At 46.8% G+C, this 27,982-nt stretch overlaps 2 protein-coding genes across 4 annotated transcripts in view; one reads left to right on the top strand and one right to left on the bottom strand.

The window, feature by feature from the left end:
• Positions 1-27,312, top strand: part of LOC122395593 (dedicator of cytokinesis protein 3) — a 36,740-nt gene extending 9,428 nt beyond the window's left edge. Inside the window, exons 5-18 of one of the 2 annotated variants that reach the window (XM_043393285.1) lie at positions 18,495-18,579; positions 20,404-20,862; positions 20,936-21,235; positions 21,510-21,714; positions 21,803-21,985; positions 22,063-23,788; positions 23,869-23,886; positions 23,949-24,111; positions 24,246-24,683; positions 24,900-25,041; positions 25,111-25,786; positions 25,863-26,224; positions 26,297-26,640; positions 26,739-27,312. In XM_043393285.1, the coding sequence (XP_043249220.1) occupies positions 18,495-18,579; positions 20,404-20,862; positions 20,936-21,235; positions 21,510-21,714; positions 21,803-21,985; positions 22,063-23,788; positions 23,869-23,886; positions 23,949-24,111; positions 24,246-24,683; positions 24,900-25,041; positions 25,111-25,786; positions 25,863-26,224; positions 26,297-26,640; positions 26,739-26,906 (5,269 nt within the window). In that variant the 3' untranslated portion in view covers positions 26,907-27,312. The remainder of the gene's footprint in view (positions 1-18,494; positions 18,580-20,403; positions 20,863-20,935; positions 21,236-21,509; positions 21,715-21,802; positions 21,986-22,062; positions 23,789-23,868; positions 23,887-23,948; positions 24,112-24,245; positions 24,684-24,899; positions 25,042-25,110; positions 25,787-25,862; positions 26,225-26,296; positions 26,641-26,738) is intronic. The other variant, XM_043393286.1, reaches the window with a different exon arrangement.
• LOC122395656 (innexin inx3) lies at positions 33-13,572 on the bottom strand. 2 transcript variants are annotated; one of them, XM_043393424.1, is made up of 5 exons: positions 13,069-13,572; positions 6,318-6,503; positions 2,205-2,629; positions 1,486-1,881; positions 33-1,288 (listed from the first exon to the last, which is right to left on the bottom strand). In XM_043393424.1, exons 2-5 carry the CDS (start codon positions 6,478-6,480, stop codon positions 1,082-1,084), a joined length of 1,191 nt encoding a protein of 396 aa, XP_043249359.1. In that variant the 5' UTR covers positions 6,481-6,503; positions 13,069-13,572; the 3' UTR covers positions 33-1,081. The 2 variants fall into 2 exon arrangements, with proteins under 2 accessions (XP_043249359.1, XP_043249360.1); XM_043393425.1 differs by lacking the exon at positions 13,069-13,572 and adding an exon at positions 6,577-6,657.
• Positions 27,313-27,982: the final 670 nt, after the last annotated feature.

Raw genomic sequence — 27,982 nt, 5'->3', positions numbered from 1 at the left:
AAGTAGTCGGGGGTATCCTAGGAAGAAGGCACATATTGCGAACAATCGTTACAACTATATCATCCGTCTCGTTCGTCTTAAACTAAGTCTATCTTAATATATCACTTGAAACGCGACTAATAGTAATAATAATAATATAACGAATCGTACGTACTACAAAAAAAAAAAAGAAAACTACAAAATAGTCATAGTGTTATTGTCGTAGGGTTGTCATTGTATACTTAGCGGCAGCATTGTGTCATTCTTTCGAACAATCTGGGAAAAAAATAGAACGCGAGCAACGAGCATCTCCGCTGATAAGGACGCGTCATCAGCGTTGCAATAAATTTCATTTTCATCGACGATCAATTATCCAAAGACGCACGGTTCTGATCTATCAAAATATTTGGATCCAATCTTTCACGGATAGCCACGTACGTTCAACTGTACGACTCTTTATACAATTTAAGTAGAAACGTGGATTTACTAGCAAGCGCCAGTAAAATGTTCAACGACACGACGAGAATGTAATCGTTGAACGTCTCCACCGTACGTATTCTAACATCTCGCGATAAACTATCGACGAATATTGCTGCGGACAATTAGGACGTGTCCCCGAATCTAATTCTTACAATGAAATTTAACGTAACATTTTTTCTAACGATAATTGCACCAATTACTACGCGCAGACATCGAGACGTAAATAATCACGAACGAATTCGGATTTCGTTCCTCTCCCTGTTCGCTAAATTTACTTTAGGTACATATGGATGCAGAATATAATGCGTGGTACTTTCGTATCGGTATTTGGTCCTTTACGCGTATCGTTGATCGTTGTTTCGGTAATTAAATATATCGATACCCCAGGCATAAGAACGAGCATTGAACAAAAGAATGGCAAGAATTCTGCATCGACGTACTGTGCGTTCGTATCATTTCTCAACGATGCGTCGCGTCGGGACGGCCGACGATAGCGTAAAAAGCTTTCTCGCGAAACCGACGGTGCGCGATTCACCTTCGGTGTTATCACAATACGGAAGGGGAAGGAGGGGGGGGAGAAAAAATGGCGAATGGAAAGAGTCACTGAGGGAGTGGTGGGGGATTAGATCTCGGTGTCTTTCGCGTACTTCTCGATCTCCGGGTAGATGGGCGACATCTCGAGGGTGCTGGGCGCCGAGGGCATCGACGTGGGGGACGCCCCGCTCGCGGAACCGAGGGGCATGTGACGGCACAGCTCGTCCAGCACCTCGTTGAACATCATCATGTTCATGTTCTGGCCCAGCAGGTGAAGCAACAGGAAATCGCCGACCTGAAAATTTACAAACGAATAAGAACCGATGTATGGACGCCGCCATGTTGCGTCGTCGAAAGTTCTAAGAAATTCCTTTTTGTTATCAGCGTTGATCGAGAGATGAATAAAATAAAATGCGTGGGAGTCTGATGGTGTCCACCCTGTGACCTGAAACGTGAATATATTTTTATCTCCGCGAGCACCACGCCCCCTACCTGCGTTTCTCTGATGAGGGCGTTGACGCCAGCGGCGGGGCCGAATTTGAACCGTTTCCTGAGTATCGTTTCCCGCGTGCTGGGCAGCAGCACCATGGCCATGCTGTAGAGCAAAGCGGTGCCGGTCAGCACGGCCAGGAGAATGAACCAGAACCACAGAAATATGTAAATCTTCTCGTTGAGGATGTTCAGGGCGAGGACACAGAGGGCGTCCAGTTTCTGAATGGTACCGGAAGCACCGAATTTGTGGAAGGTGCATTTCGTGACGCGCGGGAACACCTCGACCATGGGGTCGCTGCGTTGCTCCTGATTCATGTTGCTGAACTTCAGCACGTCGGTACCATAAGTCAGAAACGCGCCGCCCAGGAACGAGTCGATGAAGAATATGTTTCCCACCTAAAAAGAAACTGGGTGTTAACGTATACAGAGTAGTCGGGTAGGCAGTATTAAGTAAATGGTGAGTATATTGAAAAAAGTTGTACATAAAAATAAATTCACGTACGCCATGATGTTAGGAATGAGAGAAATAGAATACTTTGTAGCTTATACTGGTAGATAGTAAACTCGAACCGTAAAAGGACCAGGTTCTGAGGATGAAGAAGACCCCGACTTGCCGTCTGAGAAGCAGACGCAGCAAAGTCGGGGAGTATTATTAAAGGCTCACGGGTTTTACGATCGGCCCCGTAAACGGGAACGTCTTATCGGAGATAACCACGCACCACGTTGACGAAGTTGAGAGCCTCGCAGAAGAAGTAGCCCGCCGCGTATGTATTGTGCAGGTGCATAGTGTCGGCGATGTACTTGACCAGTCGTTGGGACTTTGCCTGTCGTTCCTCCTTGTTATCGACCATGACTCCCCTCATGCCTTCGGATATCATTCTGACCTTGCCCTCTTCCCACTGCTTCCATATCCAGTGCGGTACGTAGAACAGAACACCTTGGAAGAACAGCATGAACGGCACCCATTGATAATACGAGTGGTACCTCTTCTCGCCGAGGTCGCCGCCTAACCCGGGATGAGCCACGTGGGTACCCACGGGCTTCGCGTTGTTGCTCGGCAGCGTGAAGGTGTACGTGATCCAGCAGTACGTGTTTATCACGTTTTCAGCCACCGCTCCGTCGCTCAGGCAGTTTATCGGATCGCCTGCAAGCATTTTAGATATTATTCAGTTAAGCTCACGGTCGCCTCGTTCCCAGGGGCTTTTTAACCCCTTACCTTACGATTTCAGTTACGACAACTGTATGCCCGTGAACGACAAGGTCGATTAAAAAACTCAGAACTCGAGACAAAATAACAAACGACGTTTTTAAGCTGTGGGAATTTTTCAGACGATTCTCGTATCATATTACAGTGGGGGATGGGTCGTCGACGCTCGAAAGCGAAGTCGAAGTAGAGAGGTAGACCGTGCGTCTCTTTTTTTCCAAGAATGTGAGCGACAGAAAGAAACACGAGACATCGATGTCTTACAGTAGATTTAAAAACATAAATATAATGGAACTGTTCTAAGGCATAGGGGTGACAATTGTAATTTATAATATTGCACTTTGTCGATGCACCTTTAAAAATCGTAGATTTAACGTGAAACTGCTTAAACAATGTGTTTAGGGAATTTGTAACTCGAATAGCGAGTCGAGTAGTGGAAAAGTTAGGGTGCCGGATGGTGGTCGCACGCGTACTAGAAGCGGGAACGGTGCTTTGGCGTTCCCTTTCGTTCGCCCAAACACGGCAGACATTAATGAACATTGTATCGTAAATTGACCTCGTTAAACAACAGGCTGGGTGTTATCGATTCGATTACAAGCACGACCGCGCGTTACATTATGCAACGGAACGACTCCCTATCGGCTAGAACATGAAACGCTCGTCGTTCGGCGCAGCTGGCGTACACGTTGTCACCAGTTGATTTAGTCTTCCAAGTCTCTAGTCTCCTTTCGCGCCATTGTGCGACATAAACGAAGAGATAAACTCAGATAGCTCCCCGCATCATTTTTTATGAATATACATATGCCCGAAATCCTACGCAGTTTCGAGAAAACAATTCGAGTGAGTGGACAGATTTTTCGACAAAATTAAGAAATTTCAAATCATTCTGGAAAAATTATTTTAGGTTGCACGGGTCAATTACAAACATTTTTGGTGGATAGACATACCCTCGAAATCCTACGCAGTTTCGAGAAAAAAATTCGAGTAGGTTGGCAGATTTTTCGGCAAAATTAAAAAATTTCAAATCGTTTCAAAAAAAATATTTTCGGGTGCAGGGGTCGATTACAGTCATTTTTGGTGGATAGACATACCCACGAAATTCTACGCAGTTTCGAGAAAAAAATTCGAGAAGGTTGGCAGATTTTTCGGCAAAATTAAAAAATTTCAAATCGTTTAAAAAAAAATATTTTCGGGTGCAGGGGTCGATTACAGTCATTTTTGGTGGATAGACATACCCTCGAAATCCTACGCGGTTTCGAGAAAAAAATTCGAGATGTTACAAAATTTTTCGACCAAATTGAAAAGTTTCAAATCATTCTGGAAAAATTATTTTTAGTTCCAGGGGTTGATTATAATCACTTTTGGTGAATAAGCATACCCTCGAAATCTTATTCACTGTCGAGAAAAAAATTCGAGAATATGTGATGTTTGATTTGAGGTTAGGAATCGTTCCCCGAAGTTTTATGCGAATGTGTAACGGGTTGGGGATTTCTTTTTGTATCAATAAAAAGACAGAGTACTAAAATTTCCATTGTAAAGCTATTATGCACGATTAAAATCATTTTTGTATTTTGTTCCGAGTCGTTGCGTTTACAAAATCGCTATCTTCCTTTGAAGCGAGATACGGAGAGGGAATTGTACCGGTTACGGGTGACCGATACAGCGCACGTTGTTGCATTAAACGCGACGACTGATAGGACGGTCGTAAACGGAAAGATGATAAACGCGTTTGTACACCGTCAGAAATCTCGTCTGGAGGCCTCCTGCGGCCTAGTCGAGCAGATGTAAAGCTGCGTCCCCACTGGATCGGCACGGCTCGGCATTTGCCGATAGCTGCGTCCCCACTGGGTCGGCACGGCTCGGCATTTGCCGATCGGCACAGCGTTCGGCAAAAGGCGGCACGGCCGTGCCACTGCTATGCACCGCGGCAAAGCCATTTCAGTACACAAAAAATGTACAGTGACGACGAAGTAATAACTGGTGCTGCTGCAGTTATAGTAATAGCAAATGCAAAAAAAATGCCTAAAAAACGAAGATTTTGGATGCGTCCGAGTTTACGTAGCAGAAGAATATACAGGGTGTTCGGCCACCTCTAGCAAAAATTTTAATGAGCGATAGTAGAGGCCAAAATAAGACGAAAATCAAGAATACTAATTTGTTGATGGAAGCTTTGTTAAAAAGTTATTAACAATTAAATTCAAAAATTTCAAATCGTTCTGGAAAAATTATTTTCGGTTGCGGGGGTCAACTACAATCATTTTTGGTGAGTACACATACCTCCGAAATCCTATCTACTTTCGAGAAAAAAAATCGAGTAGGTGCTGAAATTTTTCGGCGAAAAAAAATTTTTCAAATCGTTCTAAAAAAATTATTTTCGGTTGCGGGGATCAATTACAATCATTTTTTATCATTACACATACCTCCAAAATCGTACGCACTTTCGAGAAAAAAATTCCTTACTGAAAATCCAATTAGGTGTCTAAATTTTTCAACGGAGAAAAAAAATTGCAAATCGTTGTGTATAGCCATAAAACAGCTGTCAAACACGCGCGGCCACTCGTCGCGTCCTAATCCGGAGTCCCGTTTTTTCTTCGATAAATTAACGTAGCCTTCGACTTGGGGAGAAAACCTCGGGCACCCTCGTTCTGGGGGTGACCTGGAAGTCTTCCTCCACCACGTTCAGGTATGAGGAAAGAGTTTTCCTCCCAAACGGGGTGTGAAAATGGGTCCTCCTTCCCTTAGTCGATGACCAATCGGTCGAGCTAAAAGTTAATACCAAATTCGGTTGACACCCCCAAAATCGCGTATCGGAGGAAGAAACGGGCTCCGGAAACATCGACTATGCAAAAATATGGGCACGAGGAAAAAATCTTTCGCCTATGACCATATTTGGTTACAAGACGGGGCTTTATGGCCCTGCCTGGGCCTTTCAGAACTGGAGGTAGCAATCGTCGCGCTGTGAAATTTTCCGTTCGATCGCGAAAGAATACCAATTTGTTGATGGAGGCTTTGTTAAAAAGTTATTAACGTTTAAAGTTCCTGTATCTTTGTATCTCGATGATGGTTTTGGAACGAAATTGACATGAAACTTTCGTGCTCTCGTGTCTTGGCACGATCTCTTTTGATGGTTACCGACATCGTGCCGATCGACTCGTCGGCATGCCGGTCGGCTTTTCAAGCCATGCTATCCAAGACGATGCAGTGTTTGGCTTTGCCGAGAAGTACTTAGGGTGCCGATCGGCCGTGCTAGATGACAGATGCGGACGCAGTGTAGACGCAATTCTCGGCTTTTGCCGATCGGCCGTGCCGAACGGCAAAAGCCGACCCAGTGGGGACGCGGCTTAACGTTACGTCTGCCCGATAAATAAGCACGAGTCCTCGAAACGAGACACCGCGTTGTTACTGTAATCACGACCGTCTGCGCCCCACGTTGCGTTTATGCAACCGTCGATGGAACTCTGACCCATTGCACCGTCCACGCGTACGTCAGTTAAGAGGATCATGTTTCCTTGTTAATTCGCTCACGGAAGAAACAACCGCGACGGATAAGAATAGAACAATTATTTCGTGCAGCGTCGTCGTTTCGGTCGAGGTTGTTTAAAACCGGCTGAGATAAAATAACGTTTACCTATCAGATTGTTTGCGGAGACGATCATGCAACAGGCGAACAGAATCGCGGACGTGATCCTGTAATGGGCCCTGAAGATCATGTTATCGATTATCGCCTTGTCCACGAGGTATCGTACCTTGACGAACCCGGCCACAGCCGAGACCAAACCAAACACTGCCATTGCGTCCCTCGATTATGGCACCCCTGCAAACAACCAAACGATTAATACACCGCACGCTTAGGGATAGGGTCAGGGACGATTAGAGAACTTATTTACTTAGAGAAAGAAATTTTTCTATATAATTTTCTGAAACGATATCCGTGTGAAAATCATACGGATACAAAGTGTCTGCGTACGCGTTTGTCGGACAGTTGGACGGCCTGCGGATTGATGGATGCGCGGCTCCGCGCAACGACGGAGATGACAGCCGAGATTATAGCAATTAGCCCGATGAATTAACGTCCGCCTCGCTGGGAAATCGCCGGGTAATCCTTAATCGCGATCGAAACTGAAACCGAAACCGAAATCGTTGCGTCCGAGCCGGCGACGCGCGCGCATTTACATTCTCGTCGCGTAAGTCGATCGCGCGCGGTGAGTCAATGCACTTATTGGCGAGCAGAGAGGAACGTAGACGGTCGCGTTCAACGCCACATCTCAACCACCGCGTGCGTCTTATTAATTTCTATCGCGAATGGACGATACGTTGGTAAATTACGAATCGTCGAGTTTCGAAAGAAATCGAGACTTCCGGGGGTCGGCGAAGCCACCCGAGCGTGATGGAATCGAAATTTCGCGTTTCCGGCCGCTCGAGGAGAACCTCTTTACGGAACACTGGTAGTAACAGCCGGAAACGGCAGATGTACGCGGAGGATCGATACGGAGGCACACAGCCACGCTCTTCAGAGCACCGCGAATTGTTCTCACGACGAAACAAAAGGCTGGCCAAGAATGGCTGCTCCGAGCTACCCGGATTTCTCTGTGCCGTCGCCTTTTTGCCGGACCGCCAAAAGGAACGAACAAAATCCCATTTGCCGCGGCGAGCATATTCACCGTGTCGGTTACGATTATTTACAAGTATATTTTTGGTTACGTAACGGTCATTTATTTCGATGGAAAAGATTTTAGTTCGTGTTTTAACCGCGCGTCGCGAGAGCGCCATGAGCATCGGATACGAGGAGCTTATAAACCGAAATAGCCGAGTTGTGGGTCGTTAGAAGTTTATTAGTTAATTAACTGTACGGTGGATGGGGCGCGTGCCGTTGCAAGAGGGTCAATTTCTAAACGCGTGGGATTGCCAGCGTGAAACGCACACACACGGAGCTCTACGGTTCCCTGCCACGGTGCATGGAAATCGGTGGCGATCGCGCGACGCAACAGTTTGTCAAATCCGTAGAACTCGAGCCTCTTGGAAACGAAATCGTTGGAAAGCGTGGCACACTAACGGTGTTTGCCCGTGGTTTTAGCACGACTGCTTCGTAGACATTAATCGTTCGCACGTGACGCGAGGATGTCCAGCCACGGAGATTACGAAGCTGACCAGAGTCGAATTTCGTAACGTTTTATTTTCACGGGACACCGTTTGCACAGCGGTTGGAAGCGCCTAGCACGTTCGCAAGGAGATTGCGTGTAATTTCAGAGCATCGTATCTGTTGTGCGGTCGCTTCGACACAATGGACTATTTAAAACGATGTATGCGCAACGTCTGCCGTTTTATCATTCGATCATTCGATCATCGACGTCTTCCACGTTTAATATTCTTTCTCTACAAAATAAAAACGCGAAAAGAAAGGTTAGAATCGACACGGAATGTTTAACGAATGTTTCATTCAAATTTTACCGCGTGTATTTGATTTCCCGTGACAACGGTTTTACGGGGCTCCTTCGTTAGATGGTTTCTACGAAACATACGAGTCAAACCAGTTACTTGGCTGTTTCTCGAGAACTGCGAGAAGGGGACTGAGGAGAGTATGGAGGGAATGGACATTGACGACACGAGAGAAGAGAAGACGCGACGCTTTCTACCGAGAACTCTTACGATTACATTACGAAACATTGATAGAAATATTTATCTACGTTATCAATATTAACAGTCGTATTCTTCGCGCGGTAGCAATTTCTGATGTGAATCAAACGGTACACGGTATATTATTTATCGACGTAAATAGGAACGAATCGTATATGTAGCACGTTTCTCGAACGGTCGTCGATGATCGTATACCGGCTCCTGGCCGCGCTGGTAATCGACGGGTATCGAGTTTCGATTTTAAGGCACAGACCGGAATTCTGCGCAACCGCGAGGTACGATACGTTTTTTAGCGGTCCTGGCTCTCTCGCCACCGCAACGCACACCGATCTTCTGTACACGAATTACTCCTATCGGGTTACGGATGCAAAGAACAGGTTTCGGGATTGCACGACCCGACTACGAGCCGCTGGTTCGTTCCTTATTCGGTGAAATCTCGCGAGCTTGATTAATCTCACGCGTTTCCAACGTTATATGCATATGGATTGCTTTCTCCGAGTTTAATTCGTATAAAAATCGTAATATTTATTTCTCTGTGGATCGGGTTTCGTCGAGATCGTGAAAATTAAATTGTTCGGATTTCAATGAAACCGAACCGTGTTCCGGTTTCGCGCGTATCGCGTATTCCGTCTAACGCTCGCCACGCTCGAACGCAAACTTTTGATACGAGGATACCGGCAACGAATCTTCGCGATTCGCTTGGAACATAATACGCGGAAACTTCAGGGAACCGCGTACGAATCGATAATTCCAACTGTCACGTGATTTATGCGACTGTATGGCGGAGCTAACGAAGGATAATGCTGACTGCGAACCAAAGCGTTAACCACCGTCAGATTTATGCCTCTCTTCGGTCGTTCCCAACTCGAGGATAATGTTCCTCGTCGAAACCGGGGTATGGAATTTGCGTGTCTAGTCGTTTCTTCGTTCCTGGTATCCTTTCACGCAATTTTTTTTTTTCTTAGATCAGACTACGCTTCTGTCACGTTCTTATCGACCTCCGCTTATTATTACCGGGTGACGCACAATGCTGATGCAAAAACGATCTTCGCGGAAAGAACCAAGCGTCCTCCCTTTTGTTTATTTTCTACTTTTCATTCGTACGATCGAACATTGCCAATATAAAATTGATCTCCACTCGCGAGAAAAAGTTGCAAGACACGCCAACGTTCTTCGTACTTCGTACTTGACCCAAATGCTACTTTCAACCCAGTTATGTTTTCACCAAGGAACATTGGCATGTGTACTCGCGTTCAGCGTTGAAAAATACTTTAATCGTGCGAATCTCCGTTACGGCTATACCCATAAGGGGTTTCTGTCTGGGAAACAGGATGAATTAGATTTTTTGCTTTCCGTTTATAGCAAATTCCATCCAAGAGAAACTATACGCGTGGGAGTAGATTTTGAAACAACACCAAATACGTATTCGGTGTTGCTAAATCCTCGTTAGTAAGTTGAAAATGATTTCTTCCGAAAAACCGATCCGTGACGATGAAACTCGTGGCTGGGATGAACGCACGAAACGTGGGCGTAACTCGAAATCGTTCAAGAGTGGAATTGATTCCGGTGCTAGCAATTTCCCCGGTCTTGTTCCGCAGAAAAGTCGATGGGAACAAATGGTCTTTGTTGGCGGAGCGGGAGATCGAGTCGGGAGTTACGAAACAGTCCGAAATGCCATTTAGCGGTGCAACGTTCTTGCGAGCATAGTTCGTTCCGTAATATATTCAACGAGTCACGTAAGTACTCGAACCGCAAGAAAATTCCATCAACTGTGACGACCGCCAGGCCAAATTTCTTGTCGACGTTTTCGTTTCAGAGAACACTCGGGCACGAACTATCGCACATAAAGACGATTTTCTAGCGGGATCCGTTGAACCGATGTGTAGTCAACTACGAGCACGGCCCACGCATTTTCGAAACCGGTTCTATCTCGAGAACGACGCTTGTCGCGAAAAAATTCTATTCCACGTTTCCCCATTCATTTCTTCGAGACGAATCCTTCTTTAGATATTTTAGGTTATGTTGACCTCTGGTTCACGATCACGAATTCCAGCCACGATGTTAATCGTTATCGATTGCACGACACACGATCGAGTTAACGGTGTTTGCTGGAAAGGCACGAGGTAAACGAGCGCGTGGACGTTTTTTTCCAGACGATGTTAAGACGAGTCGAGAGACTAGGAAAGGGAATATACAGTTGGTTGTTGCGTTCGCGACAACCACACCTCGAGACTTTTAAGACGTTGAGACGACACTGTTTGGTAATACGACCAACGATTCGTAGCTCGAGGTCCTGTAACCGAAGAGACGGATTTCCGAGAATCGCTCGATGCCCGAGCGTCACCGAGCAACGTAATACGATACTCGTAACGGTGACTTCGAATCTGATTGTGTACAAAACTCCTGACCATCTGGAAATCTTGATTGCTCGAGGGGCTTGAAAGCCGTGAGAATGTTAATAGGTGTATTTCCTGCGTTTAGAGATTTTTACGCCCGTTAACGATATTTGGATTCATCCACGGATCGTATCTCGCGTATCGCGAACGAACAATGCTGTTCGAGTGAAGGGCACACACGCCTCGTCATCGAGTGAAAGGTGAATGCCGACGCGATTTTACACTATCGATGGAAAAAAATACGAGTCGAACGAGATCTCGACGCTGAATCGTAAATACACCTATACGCGATCGGTTTTATAATACGCGCTTGTATGAAATAGAAAACAGAGAAACGGAAGACAACGCTGTCGTATCGCTTCCAAAATAAAAATCCATTTAATCTCGTTAATAAAGCTGGAGTAGTAGGTACCGGAAGTAGGAGTATGATATCCTGTGAGCTTTGTAAATTACGCTGAAACGCTACACGCCTCCAGATACGACGAGAAGAAAGAAACGGTCATGTCTCGGAAAATAAAAATCGTACTCGATCGATAATCCATAAAACCGCGTTTTCCGATCGCCTGGTTACCCCGTGTCGATAAAAAAATGACGGTTGGGAAAGCAGGTCATCGAGTATGGGAATCGCGGGTGAACTGCTTTATTCTTGAAAGTATGAAGAAAACTGGACGTCTAGATGTCCGAGTTAACGAGGAATAATTGAGACTCGCATGTCGATGTTAAATGCAACTGATAAGAAAATATAATTCTTCCGTACTTAGGACCACATTCCCGTAATTCACATTCCGCATTACCGACCGAACGAACCACCACCTACACGAATAATTCGCCAACAAAGTCCACGCGCTACATGCTCGCGTCCATCTGTACACCCGCACAAAAGTTCATATTACTCACACAACATACAGAAATAGGAAAAGAGGGGGAAAGAGAAAGAGAGTCTGCACCACTACACGCGCGTAAGATAGAAAGAAACCGCAATAAGCATATTACATTTCATGGCACATCAGTGACGGTAACTGTTGTGTGTATCAGCGAAAAGTATCATGCCATATACGCACGGTATAGCGTCTACTGCTCTTTACGATGAATATCAAATATTATGTTTCGTTGCTTGTACGAACATTGTGATTTTTAATGTCGCGCAGAAACGGTCGAAATTCTAGGTACCGTGCACGGTGGATCGAACGTTCGGTTGGTCCTCCGGGAGATTTACATTCCGGACAAACCAGTTCTACGGACAAGCGCGCGGGACACCCCGCGTAAAACGTGCAGCAGTGCCTTTAACGTGGCCCGTGACGCGTCCCGAACGGGGTTAAGAGCTTCACCGATGGTATTTTTTCATTGGTTCCCGAGGTCGAGGAACCGCGAGACGAAAGACGAACGAAAAGAATTCCTCGTGGCCCGTGGGTCAATTTCATCTTAACGAAGCTTCAGCTGCTCGCCGAGGGGGGGCAAAACCGAAGACACGACAATACGTACGCGTTCCTTGGGGACCATTTCGTGGAAACGGTACTATCTTCGACAAACTTTCGGCGAACGTGGTTAAACTCGGATCTCCTAGGTACACAGTGGGTCGCTGCCACTCCCACGAATGAATAGATAATGCCCAGTATGCACCAACTAACACACCATAGATGTGAACCTTGGCACGGGAATGCAAAGGCTTTCTTCCTTATCGGTAATTTGTTTTGAGATGAAATCGAGCAGAGAGAGTATATTATCGATAATATTCGTTGGCTTCAGCTTTCGAACACGATAGAAAGTTTGGGAAGAGTTTATACCTGATTTCGTAAATACCGTTCGCGAATGACCTGGCATTTATGGTTGCATTCTCGGAAGTATTTCTTTAGGCATTTGTCTACTCTATCTGGACAAATTTGTAATTAAGTAATTTACAGTACGGTCGAGCAATTGAGGTCGATTGAACGGCCTTATTAATAAAACGGGTACACTTGTAGAATCGGTGCAGCGAAGGATAGGCAAACGCAACACGTGTCGATTCCGCCTTTTCTGTTTATCGACCGAATATCACTCTGTACGACACATGAACGTAAACATAGACCCGTGAGATTAGGTCACGCGTGCCCCTTTCGTTGATTCGCAGGTCACTATTGCGATTACATCGCAGGTCGGCGACTCGGTAATATATTTTAGACGTCTTCTCCGAGATAAAAAGGCTATCGAATGTCGTTCGGCTCTATACGCGATACAAACCTCGACAAAACGGTCTCCCGTGTACTCCGAAAACTGAACGAATTTATATCCACCACCAGATCGAGTCACTGTACGACGTACCGGTTACGATCTCCGAAAAAATATGATCGGCGAACTGTGTGTGAACAATACCTTTCTTGTGTCAGCACTCCGTGTCTGAAATCCACGCCGAGAAGGCAAACAAATCTGTGTTCGATTCCGTGGTCGTTTCGTACTTCCACGGGCTAACAGCGCGTAGGACCACGCGCTTGATCGATGCTCAAGCCTGTTTCTTCCTGCGAGATGTGGCTTTTCAGGAAACGTTGGACCGGCACGAGGCGTGCTGGGCTTCTTTCTCCCGATGCTCGATGGTCAAAGGCGCCAAGCAACCACCGACTCTCGCACCTCACACGACTCTCACCTCTTTTCGCCCGGCGATCTCTCGCGATCGGTTCGAATCCGTTTCGACCCTCGTTAACGTGGACTGAAACGCGAGAGAGGAAAAGAGAACAGTCAACGGCGTCGTCGTGGCGAGGGTTTAATGTCTAACGTCGGATTCTTTTCTCTCTTTCTCTCTCTGTCGGTGTTGGCGCGAACGATCGTTTTCGAATGGAATTTCGAGGTACCGAATGATGCCGCGCAACGCACCGACGGGGCCCGGCGAACGAACGGCAACTGAACCGAGAGAGTCAGGGACTCGTTCCGGGGGCCCCACCACTTTTCGCCATCTTGCTCGCCGTCGAGCGAGTTCCGAGCGTGGGGGCGACTCTATCAGGTGCGTATAGTCGCCTTTAGAAATCGCCAACACGACCGTGATTCACCGTGAATCTCCTCTTGCATCGTGTTTTTCGTCTTCCGCACCCCCCATTATTTTCATCGATGTTTCATGCAACGACATGTTCCTTTACGAGTTCCGAATTAAAACGTTGCTATTTGCAGCTTCTTTCCCCTTTCTTTCTCGAAAATAAGAACCGTTTCTAAAAATGCTTTAATATCCGATCGAACGAGGAATAAAGAACAAGAAATAGGTTAGGAAAAAAAGGGATTGGGAACCGCTGATTTCGAGAATATTTGTTCAGAAATGTTCATACAGGTCGCGTTTAAAAATATTTTTAATCCACCTTCCGCTCTTAAATGTCACGCTTCTCGTTTCCTTGTGGCCAAGAAACTCGAGGCTTAGTTTTCACGAGCAACCTGTTTTCGTTCGAGTTCAACTTTGAATTTTTGATTCGTATCGTGTGTCTGCAAAGAGCAACCGCAGCCACCAGCAGCATCGCCGAACAGAGAGAACCAGTCGCTTCTTTCTCTCTGTCCGAAGAGCTCAAGGTTTTCAGCTCGGTGAATACGCGGTAACCATGCCGGGAACCTGTTCCCCCCTGTGAGAAGAGGCTCAACTTCGGCTCTTTAAAACCTCTCCTCGTACCTTCTCTACCGTTTCGTTCCCCTTTCTCTTCTCCCCTCTTCGATTTTTGACTTTGGAAGAAAGGCCACGGAATTCGAGACGAGAGCGTGCATTTCAAGATTTTAGTATTAATCGATCGACAGAATTTTACGTAGATCGGGAAGAGGCACAGGATTCGTCGAACAAGTTCATTTTATTCCTTATTCTAACCTAGTTTCGAAATTGTTCGACGTACATTTATCGTTGCCAACCGAATATCCCTTTTACGATCGGAATAATCTTCTTTCTTTCTGGATTTACTCGCGACTGGCTGATTCGCGTATGCAAATAACGGTACCGTGTAACGATCCCGCGTATTTTATTGGCGTCTGTCCGCGTTGGCGTTACGGGACGACGCGACGAGGACGGTTTCGGTCGGTCGAGTGTCAAGTCAAGCGTCGTCGAGAGATAAATCATTTCGGTGACGGTATTTCATTTATTTAATTACCACGTGCCAGCGGTGGTGGTTAACTCACTTCCCAGTTAGGCGTGTATCGTGCAAACGGCAACATTTATTACCCGCGTCGTGGTAATTATTATTATTTCTAATGAGCGTGCCTCGCGGCTCCGCCTCGCGTGCACTGCCCTCTACGCGTCTCCCTTTCTCCCATCGCCCTAACCCTTTTACTCCTCGCCGTTTCTCCGTCGTTCCTTCCACGGCAGCGTTTTGCTTCCTTGTTGGGGTAACGCGGTGGTACGGGATGGAACTCCTGGCTGCATAACCGCGCTCGAGGTCCTCCGTTCCAGGGTTTCCCAATCCTTCGAATTCTCTGAACCCTCTGACCGCATAATTGCGTCACCTCCCGCGCAATTCTCCCTAACCTCACTTAATCCAAACCCACCACGACAATTCATTATACAACGTTCGCGAAACATTAGTACCTATCCATAATTACGAATTATGTATCGTGGCTTGTTTTAAACGTAGATCCAATTGTTCAGAAAACTTATTTACACGAATAGAACAATCGAAACAGGAATCTCTTGATTCTAGTTAAAATGAAGCAACGGTTGCTCGAAATTGCTGTTCCCTTGAATAAAAAATGGTATTCGATGCCAGAAACTAGGGGCTGGAGACATCGTGCGAAATATCGTAAAGAAAGGTGCGTTATGGGGGAACGGTTTCCGAAGGTTGGGAAACGCTGACTTTGCTCCCCGTAAGGTAGTCCCTTTCTTTTTGCGTTCGGGTCGGCGTAGCACGGTGCCTGGCGTTGTTCTACTCGGGCCCAGGGCTGTACGATGAGAGGTAGCAGGTTCGTTGGCGAGGGGAAAACGAGCCTAGGTAGAGGGGGGGGGCTCCAAGGTACGCGGCTACCGACGCGCCGCTACCTCGGTGAAAGAAATTTAATGAATGGCAGCGATCGTCGAACTTAATAAGCGTACACCTGGCAGCAGAAGTTTGCGCCATCGAGGGTTCTCCTTGTCCCTTCCGAACGGGACGTCGAGTGCCATTCGAATCGCTACGCGAACCCTGCATTTTCGTAGTCGACCATTGTCTCGAGTCTTTCGGGTGTGAACCGTATATTTTGGGGGCGCTCGCGTGCTATCAGGGAAACTATGTACGCCGTTCGTATCGTTGGAGAGCTTACGAGCGAAGCGTAACGTTTCCAGTTCGTCGACGACGAAAAACTGAAAAGGTTCGCGGCTAATCGCGCTTAATCGGCCGTCATTCGATCTAATTGAGATCGTGGGGGCTCGAGGATTTGTCCCTGACATCTATTGCTGGTGTCCTCTGGCCGAGCCGAGCGCAACACTGAACTGCAACTGCGCTTTGCGAGTGCAGCGACGAGTCGGCGGCGGGAGTCGGTGGTGGAGAGAATACGTGCACGTTCCGCGTCCTCGTAAGCGTTGTACCCTCCCGCGGACCAGACTCGACGTTCGTCTTCCCACGAACCCTTCGCTATACGTACGAGTCTTGTTACTCGTTCCGGGATCAGGAAACACTCCTATTAAGGCCGTTTTACACGGACGCGTGAAACCACGCTCGAGCGGACGCGCGATGACTTCCACGGATTATTACTCGCTCGCGATGAATCTTGTATAGTTTTTTTTCGATCGTTCAACCAATGCTCGTAGAAATCAAAGCCCTGTTTGTAATTATATTTAATCGATAAAATTTCATTTTAATAGATCTTAATTTACTTCATTGACAGTTATGAATTAGTCTGAAGGTTAGGTTCGACTATACTTTTGCCAGTCCAATCCCGATAGAACTGGGAAACAGATGGCGACTGAAAGAATGACGCGGAGTATAAAGACACCCCGAAGAACGGTGTAAAGCGAGCAAAGGCTGATAATCGATTGTCAGTTTGAAGCAGAAACGGGGGTCTACGAGTTGCAGCAGCGCCCGCGTAATTACAGCGTTTAAAGCTACCGAATGCTTACCGAACTCCGGCTAGGGGTACTTGACAACCACAAAAACAGCAATCTAATCTTTTTTTTTTAACAGACTAAGAAAATCAGCCCCGATCAGACTCTCGGATACTTTTTACTCGAATACGAATTTACAAGTAGAATTGTCGGATTTAGTTAAGTTTCCTATTTTTGTTGTAACAAATACTTCAGTTCTGAGCTTCGAATTTTTATACAGACGAATTTCATCGATGGTTAAAAAGTTGGAATCGTTCGAAAGCAATGATTGAACGGTTATTGGCCGAAATGGACGAATTCGTTATCCCGCAGGGACGAGCACCGGGGAGAAGCAAGCGAAAGAGGAAGGTTCGAGGTTCGTTCCCCGATCCTCGGCGAGGTTGGTGCTCGCGGTGAACCGAACCTGGTCGCCGGCCAGCGAATATATCCGATATCTTTGGAATGGGACATAGGTCCCGACGACGCGGCGGACATTGCTTGTACCTGTCTCCACGCATCGAACTCTGCCTGCTCACCTGCATTCCATCAACAGGGGCCCGAGGGGGGACCTTCTTGGGACTCCCAGGACCGTACCGCGTTGCCGGACGGTCGCAAACGGTCTTTCGAAAACTCACAAAAACGACGGTCCACCGTGATAATTTTTGTAAACCCGACCTACACTCGACAAGAATACCTTTATGAAACGTTTTTGCGCTAGAGAAATTTATTTATTTTTTTGCTAAAATCCATCAAGTGTACGATACGAGTTATATCTGGGAAAAATTTTAACCGAAGATTCTAGAGACCAAAATAAGTAGAAAGATGAGAATAGTAATTTGTTGATGGAGGCTCCGTTAAAAAGTTATTAACGTTTAAAGTGGCGCCTGTGAGACGGCGACCGTGCACGCTGCACATTTTAACTTTAAACGTTAATAACTTTTTAACGAAGCCTCGATCAATAAATTGGTACTCTTGATTTTTGTTTTATTTTGGGCTCTAGAACACCCCGTTAAAATTTTTCCCCTCACCGAACCAAGCCGAAGCGTTGCGTCGGTTTTCGAGGTTCGCTTCCGAAGTGGCCGTATACTTAGTTAACTTTCCATGACCCCGGTCGACCGCATGCCATAGGACCGACGTGTTCTCGAACGCATCGGGGCCCTGCAGGGCCGACTGCTCCCGCCCGTGGTCCCTTCACCTCGCAGGAATGCAGCTACACGCTCCCATGCTTTACTTGTTCGCGAACGCCACGCTCTCGTACGCGATCCTCTGCCCGGAATCTGCATCATAAACAAATTCGATATCACTGTATGTCGCGAACGATGAATTTTCAGCCGAATTTCGGGGTGGATCGAGGGAATTAAGTGGCGTGCAGAGAGCCGGCCGTTGCTCTTGGTTTTCGCTTTGTCTCGTGGCTCGATTCCCATCCTTCTCGCCTCCTCTTTGTTGCATGGCCGCGTCACCGATCCTGGCGATTCGGTATATCGTCCTACGCCCTCGCGAACTCGACGCTATCAGGTCTACGTTTCCGTAGCAGACTAAATGGAAAAAATAAAAGAAATATAATTGTATGCAACGTTCCAAGGGAATGTTAATATCCAAGTTGTTGCGATTCCGTTAGTTGTACCATGGCTTGCTAGCCTTGTAATAAATAAATTATAATAAAATATAATAAAATTATAAATTGTAATAAAAGCAAGCTTTGTCTTTCCACGAAAGAAATACGTGTTTAGCTCGAGCGGTTTAGCTGATACCTGGCGCTTAATCGTGCTTCGAATTTTTAATGTTTCAGGAAACTGGGTCTGGATCTTGTACCTCGTCAGGGTGCCCATATGGTGGACCCGGATACCATGTCCGTCGTGGAACTCTATCACGTGGTAATTACACAGGGACAAAATACCTAGCTTGACTTCTTTTCAATAACAAAACTTTGGTCAAATCGATCTCCTATTTGCATTTGTATGAGAGCACAATTCCGTTCGAGATTATGTCTCTTTGTCTCAGCGATATTGCAACGTACCGTTAGACGTGCTATGCCTGTTTCATACTGGGTCACTGCGAACAGATTTTCTCCTGCAAAAGAAAATACACGCTTTATCTACGCTGACACTATTTCGATAGGGAATAATTCTACCGTGGTACAATAGATTGTGAAAATGGCGGAACGTTCCGATACGGGAGAGGCTCTGTGTTATATTTATGACGGGCAGCGAGCGTGTGTGGGAAACGGTACTTTAAGCCGATATGAAACGCCCCGGAGTCTGCGATCACGGAAAAAGGGAGAATACAGTGGCCGAGTTGTGGCGACGAGAGTCCAATATGCACACAGAGAGAGAGAGAGAGAGATGGAAGTAGCGCATAGTTTGCTGTGTATCGCCGAGGCTCGTTGAAATTCTACCCGGAGAGCTGACCATTTCGAGTGCTCCGCAAGAATTGAAATGAACTCGGCGTCGTGTCGGATTCGCTGCACGCGCGCGTCCAACATGAAATTTTTAACGTCTCGCACGGTCGAAGCTTTCAAATCGGGGCCAATGCAAATTATTTCACTAATCTTCTAAAACTTCTTTAACGCTTCCACTATCCTATTTTTAAAGTTATTATACTTTTGTATTTATTGCATATTATCATGGGGCCATGCAAATGATTTCACTGATCCTACTTATCGATCGAAAGATGAAAGAAAACTTCTTTAACGCTTCCAAGATTCTTTTTTTAAAGTTATTTTGTATTTATTGCATATTACCATGGGGCAAAAATTTAATAAGAGATTCTAGACTGGAAAATAAGACGAAAGTCAAGAATATTAATTTCTCGATCGAGGCTTCGTCAAAGAGTTATTAAGTTTCAAAGTTTCGCCTGTAAGGCTGCAACCCTGCGTGCAACCAGTGGTTCTCACTCGACGTGAGAAGCTCTACTAGCGTATCGACAGCCTCGCAGTTCCGTGAGTGAGACTCACTGTCACGCATGCGCAGGGTTGCAGTCTTACAGGCGAAACATTAAACGAGTCTGACTGCATTGGAAAACAATATTTGTTTTCATTCAAATTAAACGTTGGATACAACATTGTAATTAATAAAAATCGCATTTTTATATGGCTTAGAAACAAGTCCAATAAAGAAAACTGATCATTAGACTGCGGATGTTTATGCATTTATGGGGAATTTTAATTCTCAAGAAACTACAGAATGCACTTGATATGCAAAAATATAAGAAATACTTAAAGATACGAATTATTATATTTAAGGGTTGAGACAATCATCTACAAAGCTCCCATTTTATTAATTCTATTAATAAAAATATGAATTTGCATAAAGATCCGTAGTCTACTGATCAGTCATGGTCAACCCGAGAAATATGAGCTATTATATTAATTAATAATTAAGAGTCTCACTCGACATTTTTTCAAGTCCAAACCAAGGAAATATCATACACTTGAAAATTAAAAAATACAACAATAATATAAATAAAACAGATATTTAATTGAATTTGTTTAAATTTGTCCTATTTTTTAGCTAACGTAAATTTTAAATAAAACACTTAAAAGCGTTGGAAGCTGCTGGTAACAAAATTCAAATACAATTCGGAGTGCAAAGGGTTAACGAAGCCTCGATCGACAAATTATCGTCTTATTTTCCTCCCATTAAATTTTTGCCACATCCACGCTGTAAATAAACAAATTACGAACGTGGATCTGTTTTCAGCACGTGCAAAGTGCAGAGAACTCCCAAGGGGCGTCCGCGAGAGGCACCCTGAGGCGAAAGGAGCACAAGAAGGTCCTCACCCACCATCTCTACTTCTGCATGAGGGATTTCGGGCATTCGATCGGAGAATACACGGAGATCTACTTCTCCCTGTACGACGCCAAGAAGAATCAATACCTGAGCGAGCGTTTTCTAGTTAGGATCTCGAAGGAGGGTTTCTCCAGCTTCGTCGAGAAGATCCACAGCAACTGCACGATCTTCACCGACCTGGGTAACGCGGACCTCAGCAGGGATCTTTACATGGTCGCTCACGTGATGCGATGCGGGAGGATGCTCTACTCAGATTCGGGGAAAAATAAAACGTGCAACGCCACGTACAGGCGTCCACACGGCGTCGCGGTGCTCTGTCTCGCCGAGGCCACGCAGGATCACACCGAGGAACTCGAGATGACGTTCAAGGTAACCAATTTAGCAACGATACGGAACTAAAAAAAAAAAGAAACATTTGTAATATCTGTTCGATGCATTTTAGGTGTATCAAGGAGAAGAGAAAGACTTTCATCAGCTTCACGAGCAGATAATTCGCAACAACAAGTGTTCCCCGCTTCCAGGACAGCCAAATTATGGTATAGTGGTCTCCCTACGTGTTCTTCACGGCGAGCTGTCTCAGGTGAGGGTGGAGAACCCGTTGCTCTTCAAGAACATATGTCTGACGAGGAAGCTCGGTTTTTCCGACGTGATCATGCCAGGCGACGTGCGCAACGACCTGTACCTGAAACTGGAACGCGGGGAGTTCGAGCGGGGTGGAAAATCGACTGGTAAAAACATCGAGGTATCGACGATCGAACGCAATCACTGAAATATAAAAAAAAGTTATTTAATAATAGACAAAGTTAATTCTTAGATGGATAATAAAAATTGACTGTAGTAATAGATATTACTTAAAATGATATACAATGAAATTCTTATGAAATAGCCTTATGGTATAAAAAAAAGTTATTTAATAATAAGAATAATTTTTAATTTTATAATAAAAATTGACTGTATAGACTATATTGTCCAGTCTTAGTTGCATACCGAGTAAACAATGTTAATTTGAACGTTAGGTAACGATATTGATGCTGGATGCGGACGGGCAACCTCTGGAGGGCTGTTTGTTCGGGGCTGCTGGGATGGAGGGCAGCTCCGAGTACCAAAGTTTAGTCATCTATCATCACAACAGTCCAGCGTGGGCGGAGACCGTTCGCTTGGCGATACCTATCGACAAGTTCTACGGGAGCCATGTCCGGTTCGAGTTCAGACACTGCTCCAGTAAGTGTTCATCAAGAACAGTGTAATCAAGAGCCCTTGGAATAATTCTTAGAGAACCTTTCTTTCTACCTTTTGCGTTTGACCGTAGCGCGCGAGAAGAACGACAAGAAGCTGTTCTCGTTCGCGTTCGTCCGTCTCATGGAGCCCGGAGGAGCGACTCTTCAGGATGGTCCTCACGAGTTGTACATTTACAAGTGCGAGGATCGCTCGAAATTGGACTCCCTGAGTTACCTCTCGTTGCCTAGCAGCGCTAGAGAGCCAAACGTGACAGGTCTGTGCCTAAAAATTGAAAGACTGTCTTACATAGGTCTACCATAGAACCTGTTCCAAGTTACATACGTTTTGCAGGTTCGCCAGCGTTCTCCAGGTCACCGAAAGAGGCTGTGTTCGTGCGCACGTTGCTCTGCAGCACCAAGCTGACGCAAAACGTGGACCTGCTGAGCCTTCTTCAGTGGAAGGCTCACCCTGAGCGAATCTCAGAAGCACTTGGTCGCGTGCTACGCCTGGACGGCGAGGAATTGGTCAAGTTCCTGCAGGACATCTTGGACGCCCTGTTCTCCATGTTCCACACCGAGGACGGGAACTCTACGGCCCACTCTGGCCTGGTGTTCCAGGTGCTGGTCTCCATCTTCAGCCTCCTGGAGGATTCAAAGTTCGAGCACTTCAAACCGGTGATGGACGCCTACATATCCGGCCACTTCGCCGCCGCGTTGGTTTACAAGGGTCTGTTGAGCAGCGTGCAACACTGCGCCGACTGGGTGAGCGCCGCGGAGAAGCAGGAGCCGATCATCAAGTGTTTCCGCTCCCTCGAGTACATCTTCAAGTTCATCATCCAGAGCCGGCTGCTGTTCGCCAGGGCGACGGCCGGCCAGTACGAGGACAGCTTCAAACGGGACATCTATCGCGTGTTCGCTGCGTTCAACAAGATGCTGGGCATCCCGTACGAGATGGTGTTGCACTCTCAGATCGCTCTGCACCACTCGATCTCGGCGGTGTTCGAGCAGCTGGTCGCGGTGCTACCGGTGTTGGAGGTGGCCAAGCTGACCTGCACGATGCTCGACTCGGTGCCCCGGGAACCACCGTTGCAACTCACGCAGGCCAAGCTCACCGCCATCAAGAACCTCACCACCTCTTCGTTGTTCCGCGAGGACGACGAGAGCAGGAACTTGCTACTGGTCACGATGTGCAGACACCTCAGAATCCACCTGATCAGACGCGAGGAGCTGCGTACCTGCACAGACATCCTTGGAGAGATACTCAGCTTCTTGCATAAGAGAGGACGCGACACGAACAAAGTGAACAACTGCATCCATCATGACGTGGAGACCCTGTGCCTGTCGATCCTCGACGTCCTCATACAGACCATCCTGATCGTGATAAACACCAGCGGTACCGTACTAGGCTGCCTGGTGGCCTGCCTGATAGGGCTTCTTCAGCTTCTGGACGAGTACCACTACGCCAGACTCTGGGAAGAGTTGACCCACGCCGGGGAACGCAAGCCCCTCAAGGATTTCCTTCTGAGAGTCTTCTTGGTCCTGCGTGATCTAGTCAGGCAGGAGGTGTTCCCGCCGGATTGGCTGGTGATCAGGATGCAGGCGAACAACGTGATCCTCGAGTCCCTGAAGGAGCTCGCCCAGCCGTTGGCTTTCCGGTTTCTGCAAGGCAGCTTCGACTCCCAGCTCTGGTCCACGTACTTCAACTTGGCCGTGGCGTACCTCACCCAGCCCTCTCTTCAGCTGGAGCAGTTCTCCGAGGTGAAACGGGAAAAGATTCTGGAGAAATATGGCGACATGAGGGTACTGATGGGTTTTCAAATACTGTCAATGTGGTCGCCTCTGGGTGATCGAAAGCTGGAATTCATCCCTGGTATGGTGGGACCGTTTCTCGAGGTCACCCTGGTCCCCGAGAGCGAGCTGAGAAAAGCCACTCTGGACATCTTCTTCGACATGATGGAGTGCGAGCAAAGGGCACGCGGTAGCTTCAGGTCCGTCGAGTCGGAACTGATCGACAAACTCGACATCCTGATCAGCGAGAACAAAGGGGACGACGAGTACAGACAGTTGTTCAACACTATGTGAGTTCAGGTCTAAGTGTCTTCAGATTTGTACAAGCTTTGTTTAAATTGCTCCGATTTGTAATTTCACGCTGCTTTAGGGAACACCTCAGCGCCGTGTAAGTTCACTGTAACAAACTATGTTTACAGAATCATTTACCATTCTATTTTTACCCCACAGATTGCTGGATAGAGTCCAGTCGGAGGATCCAGCCTGGAAGGACAGCGGAACGGCTTTCATCACGTCGATAACGCGCCTGCTGGAGCGACTTTTGGATTACAGAAGCGTGATTCAGGGTGACGAGAACCGCGACAAGCGTATGTCGTGCACCGTTAATTTATTAGTAAGTGTTAATCGCGTTAATTGAATCATCAATTGTGTAAAACGAAACGTGTATCGCGACTTGGACCATCTTGGCTCCACAGTTGTACTCTCAGTGCTGATTTAACAATGGGATTGTCCTTGCTTCTTCTGCAGAATTTCTACAAGAATGAGTTCAATCGAAAGGAGATGTACCTGCGGTACATATACAAACTTCACGATCTCCACTTGGCGGCTGAGAATTACACGGAGGCTGGATTCACGATGAAGCTGTACGCGGATCAGCTCGGTTGGAGCTCCACGATCCTCCCTCCGGATCACTCGCATCCTCAGCAACCGGAGTGGCAGAGGAAGGAGCTACTCTATCACAAGATCATTCATTATTTGGACCGTGGGAAGTGCTGGGAGAAAGGCATACCGTTGTGCAAGGAATTGGCGGTGCTGTACGAGACCAAATTGTACGATTACGCGAAACTCAGTCACGTTCTCAAACTGCAGGCCAAGTTCCTGGACAACATACTGACCCAGCTTAGACCGGAACCGGAGTACTTTCGCGTCGGTTTCTACGGTCTCAGTTTCCCTCTCTTCGTTAGGGTAAGAATCCTTCATCGTCGACCTTGAAAGAAAAAAAGAACCACAACTATTAGGTTGTCAAAATATATCCATTTTTCATCCCCTGTGACGATACAGTGCAGAAACCCCTTTCTTCTTTGTCTACCAAGTAAAATTTCACAGACGCTACTCGACACCAGATGGACGAAACTTTCCGATCAACCTGATATATGTTACATGTTTCCCTTTGCGTTGCAGAATAAGCTTTTCATCTATCGTGGTCTAGAGTACGAGCGAATAGGGGCGTTCACCCAACGATTACAGACTGAATTTCCAAGCGCACAAATATTAATGAAGAACTCCCCGCCCGACGAGAGTATTTTAGCGTCCGAGGGTCAATGTAAGTAGTCGACGCGTAAGTAAATGGTCAATAAGTAGTTCTCGTTGTTGAAAAATCGTCGTCTTTCAGACATACAAATTTGCAACGTGAAACCGATCCCCGAGGAGAGCAGCCTGGCCTGTCGGGGAGCGGAAGTCCCGGAGCGAATCGTCGCGTTTTACTTGGTGAACGACGTCCGGAAGTTTATCTTCGATCGACCGCTTCACAGGGGCCCGGTCGATCGCGAGAACGAGTTCAAGTCGTTGTGGATCGAGAGGACCGCGTTGACCACCGAGGCCAAGCTGCCCGGTATACTGAGGTGGTTCGAGGTGATCGAGAAGAGATCCGAGCTGCTGGCCCCTGTGCAATACGCCTGCGAGACCATGCAGAGCGTGGAGAGAGAATTGAGGAGACTCGTAGCGCAATACACTGCCGAACCTCATCGAAACATTAACCCTTTCAGCATGAGACTGCAGGGGATCATCGACGCGAACGTGATGGGCGGCATCACCAAGTACCAGGAAGCCTTTCTCACCCCTGAATTCGCTAGACAGAATCCGGACATGGTACCGCACGTGAACAGGTTGAAAGCATTGATTTTGGACCAGATGAGCGTGTTGGAAGCTGGACTGAATCTGCACGGGCAGATCGCGCCGGCAGGGGTGCAGCCGCTGCACAAGAGACTCAACGAAAGGTTCACGCAATTGAAACAGGGCCTCGGTACGCTGGCCAGGCAACGCACCATTCACCAGGACAGCATCGTCAAGTAATTACAGTAAACTCTCTGCTCTCGATACGGTTACCAGACGTTCTAATTCGACCCTGTGTTTCCACGTTCGCAGTTCACCGCTGCCCCCGTTGCCCGTTAGCGAGAAACAGCGACCAGCCACGTTGGAGACCGCGGGCTCTAGATACTCCCATGCGGACAGCGACGGTCTTCCGGAAGACGAAGGATTTTATACGAAGGTGGACGGTGGACCACCGCCCATTCCTCAACGCGAAGTACGGCCACGTTCGGTTGGCTACGGTACCACGCCGCCCAGACCCACGCATCAAAGATCCCTGAGCAAACCCCTTAGTCCTAAGTTGCCATTGAGACACTCGTTGCCCACGCCGACGGACGGCATCGATCAGCCGGGCTTGAGAACTTCCTGGAGCGAGCCTGGCCCGGAGCAAGCTCCGCCATTGCCCCCCAGAGGTTGCAGTAAGTTCTCTGATCATTAACCTGAACCGTACCTGTGGTAACGACAAGATTCTAGCTCGTCCGATGTTTCAGCGCCCGACAAGAGAGACACGAACACGAACGTGGTCGTTCCACCCGCGCCGCCAAAGCGATTGGCGTACAAACGTAACACGGAATGGAGCACCGACGACGACTCCGAGGCGCAGAACGAGCCGAACGATCTTCGCGACAGCGGCATATCGACCGCCAGTCTGTTGGACTTCCAGTCGCATCTGACCAACTTGAACAACCTCGGTTACGAGGACTTTGAGCCACGGACAAGGTGCAACGATATCATGAACATCTCACCGCCGTCCGTGATCAACTCGCTCAACATTTCCACGGGGAATTTTATGAACGTCGCGTTTCAAGGCTCGCACTCTCTGCCCGGCCAAGAGGTTAATATTGTCACGTCGCTTTTTAAAGCTCTATATGTCGTGGGAGCAATTTATGTTATATACGATTCATTTACCCATTCACGTGGACTTTATTTCAGGTTAGTCCACCGCCGATTCCACCCAAGGCCCACCAAGACACCCCGTCGGCCCCGTCGACCTTGGAAAGAGTCTCCAGCCGCTCGCAATCGCACGGCCATACCGAGAACTACTCGGTGCCGAAGCTTCAAACGTTGTCCGTAGCATCGGACACGGAAAGTACCGTCTAGCAACGATGAATCTCCTAGTCCTATAACGCGATTAATTCGTGATGTGCACGTGCCACGGACGAGCAGATCCCCGATCGTAGAATCGTATGTAATTCCGGAGAGTCGTCGAGAGTCTCGACTGGGCTTGCGCAGTAACGTCTCTGACATTTGCACATCATTCGTATACGTTATTATACACGTAAGAGAATCCTGTAATAATCCAAATGAAAATGCGTAACTCGACGTGGATCACCCACCTGTGTGTTGTAACGTACCTTGGTAGAAAAAAACGGTATATCGAAACGCCGAGAGACGTTTTCGACCTCAAAGCAACGTTCTCGTGCATGCAACACGCGACGCAGACGAAAGGCTGCTTTTTAACGAGTCGACATTGCGTTTTTTACTAATTCATCGAGCGTAATTCCATGTAGATTCATTTTCCTTAAGGTCTCATCTTAATTGAACAGTTTCCATGGGTCAAAATAGACTTGATATTGTCTAGGTTTTTAATGGAAGATCTTGTCATCTGTGACTAGATGGCGTGGCGATCGACATACCTCGATTATAATATGCATCACGCGTTGCACTCGCGGGAACGCGATTTGTGGTCCACGAATGGTTCTATCGTTGAACGCTTCGGGTCGCTTTTGTTCGATGCAGTTTAACGAGAATCTACAGCTAGTGCTCTCGGCGTTGACACGATAGTACACTAACTTTACGTTAAAGACGACGATCTTCCGAATATTAACCTAACTATATATATTTTGTAATTTATTTATATTTTCGATGAGAATAAAGGTAATTTTTATCAACGAGAACTATCAGCGTTATTAAAACCTTTCCTATCTTCAACGAACAGGAAGAGTGTAAGAATCGCGACAACCGAATGGAAGGATATATATAAATTATGTATTTTGTCACGTTCTTTCCATATAAATATATACAAAACTATGAAAATTGTGCCGTACGTTGTACGCTTCTTCCATGGCATGTATAAAAACGTTCTAGACTTTAAAAAAAAAAGAAAAATGACGTAATAGTATCTAAACGTAAAATGGAAGTGGAATGTATACATTGCACAATACTGCGTTAAGTAA

This window comes from Colletes gigas, unplaced genomic scaffold, assembly GCF_013123115.1.
Source record: "Colletes gigas isolate AHSC1104 unplaced genomic scaffold, ASM1312311v1 Colletes_gigas_Sc00006, whole genome shotgun sequence".
In the NCBI taxonomy this organism is placed as follows: domain Eukaryota; kingdom Metazoa; phylum Arthropoda; class Insecta; order Hymenoptera; family Colletidae; genus Colletes; species Colletes gigas.
This window is presented reverse-complemented; position numbering and strand designations above follow the sequence as displayed.